Source organism: Electrophorus electricus, chromosome 23 (assembly GCF_013358815.1).
Source record: "Electrophorus electricus isolate fEleEle1 chromosome 23, fEleEle1.pri, whole genome shotgun sequence".
Lineage (NCBI taxonomy): Eukaryota > Metazoa > Chordata > Actinopteri > Gymnotiformes > Gymnotidae > Electrophorus > Electrophorus electricus.
Genome location: NC_049557.1, coordinates 3,918,080 through 3,929,986, shown reverse-complemented (window position 1 = coordinate 3,929,986; position 11,907 = coordinate 3,918,080). Strand labels below are relative to the sequence as shown.

The following is an 11,907-nucleotide window of genomic DNA, read 5'->3' as shown; positions in this document are numbered from 1 at the left end:
AGGAAAAAAAATCACATGCACTAGCTAAAATAAAATCATTGAGTAAGAAAAGATAAATTATATATAAAATATTCTGATTAGATACAATATAATACCAGTAATATCATTTGAGCTTATACAGTATTATTTAGATATTTCCATACTGAATTATATTTTTAAGTCTGATGTACAAAGTACTATAAAGACATGATCTTCGAATACTGTAGCAGCCAATTTGTACGGGCACACCATCGTAAGAGGTGAAGGAATGTAATAAATAAATACTGCATTTTCATAGAGTAAAAAAAGAGGACACTCCACAACCAAGAGCAATACAATCGGAATCACACGGTACCTTCATAGCCGCTGAAGTAACAAGTTACTTGCTTTGAGTTCGGTAAACACATTTCAACCTACACACTTGTCCAGACCGGCAGTGGGCTGCCTTCTGTTATTTGAAAGAGGGCAAGTTTGGCAAGTTTGGCAAGTTTGGTAAGTTTGGCACTTTTATGCTGATGTCTCCAATGTTGATGTTCTTGGGCATTTCTGGAAGGTTCATGTTTTTTACTGCAGACACAGCACGTGCAGGAGCTCCTGCAATGCCAGCCTGCGCACACACAAACACACAAAAACACTTAGTCATGCTTAAATCTTGTTGAGATGTTTTTCATATAAATGACAGGCAATACAGACACTCAATCCTTCACACTGCACAGACACATTCGACATCACACAAAATGCGAAGCACATTACATGTGTGCGAGTTGGCATTCTTGTTCCCATAGCTCAATATGCACATGCATCACCCAGGTCATTTAAGACATATCTTAATCAGAGGAAGACAGAGTAAACTTTAACTACGGAAATACAAAACATGAGAACGATCAAAGGATTTGGGGATTTTTTTAAATGAAAAGACATCCTAGAGGGAGAGTTTTCTGGGACTACATTGAGGAACTGGTATGCAAAAGATAGGACAGGGCAATGCAGAGAGATGGAAAGTGATGAAGAAAAAATGAGGCACTGTAAACTTAAGATGAATCTTGACATTTACATTTTGATTGTATGTGTAACCTGGTGCCAAGCACATTTCCAGGACTATTTTAGCTAATCTCCAAGACCATGTAAAATATTTTCAATATATAATAGAAGATAAAATGAATTTAATGCACCCAATAACACCAAAAGAAGAAGAAGTGGGGGAAAAGGGGGAAGAAAAGTGACTGCACTAATCGTGACTTGACAAGGTGAGCCTACTGAAGAAATTAAACGAGCCATTCCCCCACGATGGCATGTGGCTACAGATCCTACCTATTGCCCAAAATCAGGCTACAGATCCTACCTATTGCCCAAAATCAGGCTACAGATCCTACCTATTGCCCAAAATCAGGCTACAGATCCTACCTATTGCCCAAAATCAGGCATCTGCTCAGTAACATTAAAAAGATAAAAATATTACAGTATGTTTTTGCTTGCAGCAGAATAATCCCTTTATGTTCAGTGCAGCTATTCTAAGAGACCACACATTTGAAACGGCTAATGTGTTAAATTGTGAAATGCCTTGAATGCTGGGTGTTGAGTCATTATGTTTATTCTATGATGCAAGCCTACATACGAGCCAGTTCAAATACCGAATTACTAATCCTCACAGTCCTAATCCTCACAGAGGAGTCAAGATGGGGCACTCCAACAACAGGATATTTTTAGCCCATAAAAATACAGACAAGTCTCTTGCACATGACAGAATACATGGTGGTGGAATACACTGGTAGATAGAAGAACCACCACTGTGAGACCTTTACAATGGTCATGGGCTGCTCCTGCATGAATAATAAGATCTTGGGTAACATTTTTCAGTTCATGCAAGGGTCAGTGTATGTGTTGCTAAAAGTAAACCTTTAAAATTAGCATTAGTGTGTGAACAATTGTGCATTTTCATGCATCAGTGAATACTGAGAGTGTCAGCTGACAGACAATTACTAACAAAAGATTAATTGAAATTCCTTGTCATTTTACCAAGCATAGCTCATCAGAACACATTTGGTCAAAACCCTTTTTGTTTCAATGAAAAATACAACTCAAAATACTGTATACTGCAATATTTGTCCTTTACACTTACGACTTAGTTTGGACAGGAATGCATTAAAAGTCTCAACAAATGTAGAAAGACAAAACTAAAATTGTCAAACTAAAATGGAGCTACAACTACTAACAAAGATACAGACACAACGAAGACTGGTAAGAACTGACGGACTGTAATATCTATGAAGTTTGTCGGTAGGACTGATTAGAGCTGATTAGAGCCAGGAATGGTACAACTAGAGCTGTGACTGGAAGGATGCAAGACCAGTTTGAGAATTCCATTCTTTACAATTATTTAGTAAGACTGGTGGCATGTTATCTTACAATGATGAACAAAGTGAAAATTAGACAAACATGGATGTTTCTACAAGTCAGTCAGTCATTACCAGATATTACTACAAATTGATATCTTCACAAGTATTGTCAACAATCAGCCTGGGTGGTAATCAACGTAACAGATGTGCATAGTACTTACCAATTACGATGAATCAATTAAGAAGTGTATTTAGCTTCTAATCTAACTATGCTATGGTGACATCTACTTACAAATGGATGAGAGGTATTCTCAGTAATTGCTAGGAGGTTTCAGATGAAAATTAAAGGCAAACCTGCTGCATTCTACCATGTAAACCTGAGAACGAACACCATTTAAAAAACCACTGATGCTTCAAACAGAAAAGAAATCCAGAGTCTTTGGGCACCATTTTACAATTTTTCAGTTCTATAGTTATAGTGAGAAGAACAGTGCTCCTAGATTGTAAATTAGCACCAAAGTATCATAGCACAGAAAAATTACTCTAGGTTTTCTGAGAGTGAGAAAAAAAGATCACTAGGCATAATATCAGCATGACTTCAGCATCTAAAGCTTACAGTGAACACACACAAAATCATTGTGAGCATACTGAAACATTGCCTACATTATTACACTGCTGTACAAATCACAGCTACAGTAATGAATGCCCTCATTCAAATATCATGAATAAAGTATTGTAACCTTCGTCTGATTTTTTAACTTATTCATAGCAGGCATCCCTGAATGCAGGATTTCCAAGAAGCAAACTACTTGCCCTTTATCACCAATCAGACACACCAACAACATAAAAATGGAGCCCCAAGTCTACAGAAATGCAGTTTGTGCCTTTGGAGAATCTAAATGTTCGCCCTTAGGATGACTTGTGTACAATTACTTGGTTCAGAATTCAGCGCAGTACCTGGGTCTACCTGTCCTGCCTGGGGGACTGAAAGATAAACGTCTGCAAAAAGAGAATGGAAAGAACTAGAGAAAGTCAGAAAAGAGGAATGAGGAATGGTAGTTAAAGCAGACAAGTAATTACAGTTTGTAGCACCTAAAGAGTGACATAACCTATCTTAGACCGCAGGAAAAAGTAAACAAACAGATCAGTTAATACTCATTAAACAAGTAGTTTGTAAAGAGTTAGTCAACCAAAATGTTAGAAAAAGCAACTGTAGGTCTCTAGTGACTTAACAACCTTGCCATATAACAATTGTTGTTTTGTTTTGTTTTTTGAGAAACTGCAGGGAGAGTTGCCTAATTTATTAAAAATATCCCACTGCATTTGGCAATTTGATCTCAATTACAAGAGATAAATGCATTTCAAGTAATTTTCACTGTTAGCGGTCTAGGCTAGGTCATCAAAAGAGAGCAAGATCAAGTAGATTTGATGTTTATGATACAGTCAAAGATGCTGAGAATGATTCAGTTGTCAACAAAATTGGCCACTTGGTATAATAAACCTATACTACAGGTTAGACTACTACATATTTCCAACATGCAATCACAAAAATAAAATCTAAGCTTAATGAAACCATCAGACCATCAATTTTTTTTTTGTTCATTTGAAACCAATGGGAAGTAACAAACAGCCTATAAAATTACACAAAGCTTTATTTATGAAAGGTACACACATTACTTTTCAAGCTAGTCATATCAGGAGAAAACTTGATTAGACAAAATATTGAGGAACTTTGCTATGGTTATTTGTGGTTATTAACTGAAGCTATAATTGTATATACTGATCAACACCTCAACACATTAAAAGATAAAACATCACATCAGGATATCACTTAACACCTTAGGGGCAAGTTTCCCAGACCAAGCCGAAATCTAGACTAAGAAGAATTTTCAATGGGGATTCACTGAAATTTAGACCAAGACCAGGCTTAATCCGTGTCCGGGAAACCGGCCCTATAAAATACATTATAAGCCAAAAGCAAAATCATAACTTCAAGGGAAAAAAATAAAATGCCAATATTACAATTAAGCATATTTGGAACCAAAATTTTAGACAAGAAGAGTTCTGCATTTCCTGTTAAGCAACAGCAGAGAGCTAAGTTTTTAAGTGCTTGTTTGTCAGACCAGCTTTAAAATGATAAATCATTCTAACAACTGAAAAAAGTCTGACTTTAACCATCAAATCTTGTCACGTTTCCTTATATCATCCCATCAACCCCAAACCACAGCTTTCCTAAATATTCTCTCTGTGGAGACTAACAGGAAATCTAATTTAAATGCATGTTTTATTGATGGTGCAGCTCTGTTCCATATAGATGAAACACTATCAGTGAGAAACGATGTGGTACTCATGTAGGTGTTTGCATGGAATCAGAATTCTATACCAGTCATGGACATTGTGATCGAATCCTTTTTACAGACTGTCTATCAGTTGAGAAGAGCTTACACGGTGCGGCATAGCAACAGCAGTGGGCCATAGAGCCACAGACACAGAGAACAGAAGGCATCACAAAAGGGCATTCTCACACATGCAGTCCACACACAGACATGCCTGCACATACCTAGAGTGGAGCTGCACAGCCACATCACTCTTACCTCAGACCGCTCCATCTTGACTTGAGCATCCACTTGTGTGATGATCTCATTCATGTTGGTCTCTAGAACCATACCACCCATCACCATCTCAGCCAGAATGTGGTGGACCTGGGAAAAATTAAGACAAAGACAAACCCTGAAAACTGCATACAGGGAGTTTCAAATATATATTTTTTTAAAGTTCTATGTCTACCAACAATTAAAACCGTGGACATTGTATTCAATCAGCGTAGGTATGCAATATTACTGTGTACCAGAGTCTGTCTAGAGGAGCCTATCTTCTCCAGCACAGTTTACCTTGTCTACGTGGAAAATTAAGTCAAGCTCACAGACATTCTCAAAACACTTGTCCAGCGTTTCCACAAACACCTGTAAAGAAAAAGAGAGTTTATTCTGAAATTAGATCCAATGCAATGACGAGCATAAACAAAGTGAAACTGTTTAAGCAAGGAAAGTCGTTAATGTTCACATAATTAATTTAAATTTAAAATGTAAAAACAAAAGGACCTGGATTAAATCTAGAATGCCGAGTTCACTCTCCGCTGAGTCCACACAGAAGACGAAGTACAGTGTGGCATAGTGCCTGTAGATCAGTTTGTTGTCTGATCCACCTATCAACCTGAGTGGACACAAGGAGAAGTTATTTAATAGCTGCTGCATTGCAGCCAATAACATCACTAACATAAAAAGTTGTTTTTTCCATGCTCAAAACGTTGCAATCCTTACAGTCCACCCTCAAGGAAATTGCAGACATTTTCATCCCTCTTCGACACCAGGTGGAACGTTTCTCTGATGATCTGCTGTTCTATGTCTTCATTCTGGGTTAGGAGGCAAAAACAATTTAACATCTGAACATGTCTTGAATGTTTTGCAGGTTTGATAGAAAGTTTGAATGAATAAAACATTAATGCTACACAAACAAACCATCAGTAAAAGACCAGTATGAAGTGCCTATTTCTGCTCTTGTCCAGACCCTGGAGGCACATGCCAGGCCCAGAGCTCTAATCCAGCCAGCAGGCGGACCTGTTTGCACTCGTCCACAAGTCCTCCCAAAGGAGGTGAGGGCTGCTCAAGTTTGAAGCCTACATGTTGTGTATACAAGGGACATATTTAGCCCTCATCTGTCATCGACATTAGAGTTGCTTACATGCAAATTAATTACAAGTCCAGAATGTACACATTTAATGTAAACAGGGAAAATCCACAAATGGCCTGTTCTAATGACATACTTTAAAACAGCACTTGCTTTGGCATGTTAATTGCATGTTTTACAACAAGATGATTAAGATATATTTATTTAGCATTCAAAACTTTAGCAAGATGATTACATATACAGGATCATTAGGGGCAACTTAATCCAGTGAGTTATACATATTTCTGTGCAACTCTGCAATGTGCATTTTAAAATCCAAAGTAAAAAGAAAACGAGCCATAAATTTTAATTAAATGCAAAGTAGTAGTATTATATTTACAGGAGAGTCTGAGGATGGGCACAAAACACTAGGCTACAGTGCATGTACAGTGTCTTGTGTAATATCATACTAATACACAGATGAAAAACCCTCTGTATAAAATGTCTCTACAGTTAGCCTGAATTCCTGTAGCCCATAATTTAACATCCATCTTATGCCACTGGACTTGTATGTCACATATAAACCTCTTTACAAAAAAAAACAAAAAACAAAAAACAAAAAAAAACAGAAATCAAATCGTAGCAAATGGTCTACTTGTTACAGCATTGCTTAATTTCTAAAGGTATACTGATTGACAGGGTAGGTAACAATTAAGATAAATTTAAACTATAATCAATCTTTTCTTATAGCAGCCTGTGAGTGTGGTATAGTAGTAAAGTTTCACTGACGCTTCTGGCTTTATATACTAATGTAAAGGTGATCTGTAACTTTAGTTATGTTACAGTCTGATCAAAATTAAATTAGTATATCAAATTATAACTAATTATCAACATATTTATATCATATATACTGCTATGCAGGCACTGGTTAACCTGAAGATCATGCAAGTTTATCTATTCCTTTGAGCAATATGGCTTAATATGTCAATTTTCTTTTTAAATGGTCAAGTGTAGCAATATAAAGTGTGAGCCCAGGTGGCCAGCAAAAGGTTAAAACTTTCTTACACTTTTTCAGTGGAAAAAAAGTAATTCCATTCCATCTAGATTCACCCGCATATATAGTCGGCTACTTTATTAACTATTTCAGGTTTGGCCCTCAGACAAAAACGTTTAGCTATACAACTCTGATATAAAAACTCCTCTCCCTGAAAGTAGAGCAAGCAGCTACAGACCCAGCCGCTCCTTGCTGCCCCATGTACCCCAATGACCTGTCATCATGTCTCCATATCAGACGTTAAAATAATATCATGCCAATAGTGTCAACAGTATAGTCGTTTATTTAGTAATTAGTAATTAGACTCCATTACTCAGCAGGGTTATTAGTCTGTTTCTAAGAAGGTCATGCATCAAGCTGTGATACAAAAACATTAACAGTAGCCTACTACAAGCTTTCAAATGTCATGTGGAACCTACATGACAGACATGTTTGCGCCTCTCCAAACCTTAAGGACTGGGCATGTGTGTTTTTGTTTAATGTTACCCTCCATCATGCCCAAAACCATAACCAAAACAGCTCAGTTATGACAAAGGATGATTTTATTCATGTAAACTTCACTGAACAGAACATGCCAGTGCACCTCCTTAAGAGTGTAATTGCTAACTCCCATATTTAGCTTTCTCCCCCCCCCCCCCCCTTTATATTGGCTAAGCCAAATACTTGATTTGATTTATGGTAAATCACATTTACTATTCAGCAGTTTGTAGCAGTACAAGACCATAAGGTCCAAAAGAATTTGTGAAGGCATGTGAAAGAAAAAAAACACCCTGGTAATTTATGAGTCTAAATAGAAATATTCAAGTTTATATCAGTGAGAAGACCTGATAGGAACACAATCTCTCTAGGAGAGTGATAACTGCAGCTGAAGAAAGAGCATATACAAATAAGCTGACGAACATATATAGTATAATCACAATCAAAACACAACTGACATGAAATGCTGAAGGACATTGTGTTGGGAAATACAGGATAACTTATTTTACCTTAGTCAACTGAAAATCAATAAATATTTACTGTCTTTTTAAAACACAGACCTGGCTGGATATTCCTGTTTGATTTTAAAAATGAGGCTACATAAGAAGCTGAAGGGAATACTTCACTGAACTAAGCACAAGTGAATCACAAGGCTAAATCCCACATCACTCAGTGCAGTGCAGGCGTATTCTGAGTACAAGATCACCCTAGCTACCAAACAGTAAAACGACAGTCTTCCTTAATATTTTATCAGGATAATGTAACACGCAAATATAAATTATTCAGTTAAAAGTTAGCAATGCCTACCACGAATGACTATCTAGTTACAACTGTTTGTTCAACGCAGCTTTGAAGCCTGGTATGCTGACTTATCCGCGTAACTGACTTGTCACAGCTGCAAGTCAAGGTTAGACAGATTAAAGAAGTAGCTAGTTCACAGACATTTATACAAAACAAGCATACGAATGGCCTTCCATGTAATAGCACTTATCAAATAAAGTACTTAGTAAGAGTGATTCGGTTACTCTAACAAATACTCACCGTGTTTTATAAGCAAAAGCGAGCTGACAACTGTAGCCAGTTAGCTGTAGCGTGTGGTCATTACACACTCACATGATAAGTTACATCACAGCTATATAGCTACGTGGCTAGAGTTTTAGACAGACAAAACTAATGATACGGAGATGGACAAATCTTTTCATATAAAGGTTCGAACATAATCTTTATTTTGCTTAGCTAACCTAACTAGCTAGGTAGCGTTAAGGTGACAGTTAGTTTTAGAGACAGCTAGCTAGCTATCTTAGCAAAGTCCACTCACACAAGTTGCCTATTTATTATGCATATTAGCTAGGTTAGCTAACGTTATAGTTCAAAGGTGGCTAACTAGCCACCTAGCAAATTGAGCACCATCTAAAACCAGCGAGCTACGGTAGATATTTTGATTTTATTAACATTACCTCACTATGAAATAAGTGAAATGAGGCTTTCACATCACGGGTATAACAGTTAGCTGGTTAGCTTGGAAGCACAGCTAATAGCCAGATAACCCTAGCTAGCTAACCAGCTAACGTGAATATTCAATAGTTTGCTGGAGAAGGCAAGTTAGTTTCTGTGTTAATTAATACTCACGTAATGTTCGTAAAATTTCGAAAGTCTGGGTTTCCCATGATTGTTGAATATCAGTATGGCCTTTATCATGTTACCACTTTGTCAACAAGTACAGCTACTAAACTGTAAAGATGTTGAGGCAGACGAGATACTGACGACCTGTCTGCACGCGCACCTGAGCCACACTCAACAACACAAGCGGAAGACTACACAGATGACGCTTGTGACGCCGGCTTTAAAGATCCTTCCGCAGGAAACTAGTTTTTAAAAACAAAACATTCGGGTAATTCGCTTTTACGTTTACATCATTTAGCAAACGCTTATCCAGAGCTGCTTGGCTACAAACGTGATTTGACATCTACGCAAAGAATGCATCCTAGCAAAGTAGGCTAGAGTCCAATATAGTAGGGAACTAGGTTACTGCTGGATGCATGGGAATGTTGATACCGAACAAGTACAATACCAAACAGTAAGTGCTAAAAGGTTTCAGTTCATCAGTAGTGGTGCAATATTTCCATAAGTGCAAGCTCTTAATACATGGCAAAGCAATCAATATGAATCATTTTGAATGTGAATATAAATCAGTATGTTTCATTTTGTGATTAATCATTATGAGTTTTTAGCTAGGAATATGTATTAAGTAACATAAGATAAGCTTAATGCAAAACACAAGTTAATTTTAAAATGTGATATTTCTGTTTAAAGATTGACTACAGTAAAGAGTCAACTATTTTTTTTTAATGTTCTGACACCTAGCTAGCTAATTTTTATTAACATAGCATTTAGCTGACACTTTCATCCAAACTGACTTACAATTATGACTGAATACAACTTGAGCAGGGAGGGTTAAGGGTTTTGCTCAGGGACCCAACAATGGCAACTTCATAGGCGTGGGACTTGAACTAGCAACCTTCTGAGTACAAGTCAAGTATCATAACCACTGAGCTAAAATATTTGATCTTGAGACTAGCCTCAATAAAGAACTTCAAACTGATAAAGATAGAAATGTCTGTGTATAAAAAAATACTTGCGTCAAGTCAAATGTCAAGAGGCTTTTGTCATTCCAGCTATATAAGTGTACATGAATCGAAATGACATCACTCCAGGACCATGGTGCAACACAAAAGAGAAGCACAAGTGCAAACACTAAGTATGAAATACACCACCCAGTACAAAGCTTTGTGCAATGTGAATGGATGTAACATGCTGTGACATTTTAACAGATATGCTTATAACATATAGTAGTCATTGAGGGAACAACCGGAACAACAGTACAAGAACACAATATTTGTTAAACAGAATATGAAACCTGTTTAATATTTGTTTTCACTCTCTGGTAGTTGAAGAGCCTGATGCAATGGGGGAGGAAACTGTTGCACGGTCTGTTCATGAGGGCCCAAATGCTTCAATACATCTACCCAGACAGTGGGAGAGAGACATGTTTGTGTGTAGGATCATCCACAAGGCTGACAGCTTTGTGAACACAGCGTGTGGTGTAAGTGTCCATGATGGAGGGGAGAGACACCCCAATATTCAGCTGTCCTCAGTATCTTCTGCAGCGTCTTGCGGTCTGAGACGGAGAAATTCCAGGCAGGAACACAGCTGCTGTGGATGCTTGCTGTTGTTCCTCTGAAGAACATGGTGAGGATGCAGGCAGAGCGCTTTCTTCAGCCTTCTCAGGAAATAGTCGCTGCTGGGCTTTCTTGACTATGGAGCTAGTATTGAGAATACACGTGAGGTACTCTGCTAGGTGGACACCAAGGAACTCGGTGCTTGTGAAGATTTCCACAGAGTATCTGTTGGAGAGGGATCAGCTCCATACTTTCCTGGTCAACTATCATCTATCTTTTTTGTCTGCATACAGAGACATATTTTTACATTTGCACCAGTCCGTTAGCCATTGCACCTCCTCTCCATATGATGACTTGTCATCCCTGCTAATGAAACCCACCACAGTCACGTCATCAGTAAATTTGATGCTTGCTCTGAGCTCTGCATCGATGCACAGTCATGGTCAGCTGAGTGAACCTCGACTGTGACATTAGACGTCAACAGGAACCCTGCATCACCACTTCATGTCTCCCATCACCAGGGGGTGAGCAGTCTTTACATTTACAGCATCTGTCAGACACTCGTGTCCACGGTGTTCACGGTGACCTTGGTGTTGCTTGATCTAGCTGTCTTTCTTTCACCTAGTGCAAGATTTTATGCCTATAAAGTTGTTTTTTTTGTGTGTGTTATATTTGGTAATTTAGTTTTGAAAATAGGAGTAGTTAGAAATATAGGCTATATTGTAGGGTGAACTAAACTGAAGTGGGGCACTTTTTGGTAGATGCACAAGGGGACACTCATAATTGTCACTGTATTGAATATAGTTTTTATTTTGATATTATAGATCCTGCAACAGAGCTGTTTTTCCAGCTATAGTGGGACAGTTTATCTGCAAAAGACGGTCAGTGTTACAGGAAATGTAACTGCTAGGCTATACATTACTGAAGGTTCAGTAACATCATGTGTTGAGCAATAAACCATTAAATCACATTTTGCTGAAAGAACAACAATTATTTTAACTGGCCCAAAATATAAAATACAAAGAAATATGTAGGTAAAATACATTGCCTGGCCAAAAAAAAAGGTCACACACTAATATTTTGTTGGACCGCCTTTAGCGTTGATTACGGCACGCATTTGCTGTGGCATCATTTCCCCAAGCTTCTGCAATGTCACATTTATTTCTGTCCAGAGTTGCATTAATTCCCCCCCCCCCCCCCCCCCCCCCCCCCCCCC

General features: G+C 37.9%; 1 protein-coding gene and 1 long non-coding RNA gene across 5 annotated transcripts; one reads left to right on the top strand and one right to left on the bottom strand.

The window, feature by feature from the left end:
* Nucleotides 1–3: 3 nt before the first annotated feature.
* ap3s1 (adaptor related protein complex 3 subunit sigma 1) lies at nt 4–9,315 on the bottom strand. 3 transcript variants are annotated; one of them, XM_026999778.2, is made up of 6 exons: nt 9,142–9,315; nt 5,636–5,727; nt 5,417–5,528; nt 5,207–5,278; nt 4,910–5,017; nt 4–586 (listed from the first exon to the last, which is right to left on the bottom strand). In XM_026999778.2, exons 1-6 carry the CDS (start codon nt 9,208–9,210, stop codon nt 431–433), a joined length of 609 nt encoding a protein of 202 aa, XP_026855579.2. In that variant the 5' UTR covers nt 9,211–9,315; the 3' UTR covers nt 4–430. The 3 variants fall into 3 exon arrangements, with proteins under 3 accessions (XP_026855579.2, XP_026855580.2, XP_026855581.1); XM_026999779.2 differs by lacking the exon at nt 9,142–9,315 and adding an exon at nt 5,834–6,178; XM_026999780.2 differs by lacking the exon at nt 4–586 and adding an exon at nt 1,566–3,314.
* A 16-nt stretch (nt 9,316–9,331) lies between these two features.
* Nucleotides 9,332–11,754, top strand: LOC113571028. Of its 2 annotated transcripts, none has more exons than XR_003409953.2 (3): nt 9,332–9,403; nt 10,188–10,270; nt 10,461–11,754. It is a non-coding gene; the product is annotated as an uncharacterized LOC113571028 (long non-coding RNA). The 2 variants fall into 2 exon arrangements; XR_003409952.2 differs by lacking the exon at nt 9,332–9,403 and adding an exon at nt 9,432–9,589.
* The last annotated feature ends 153 nt before the right edge of the window (nt 11,755–11,907 follow it).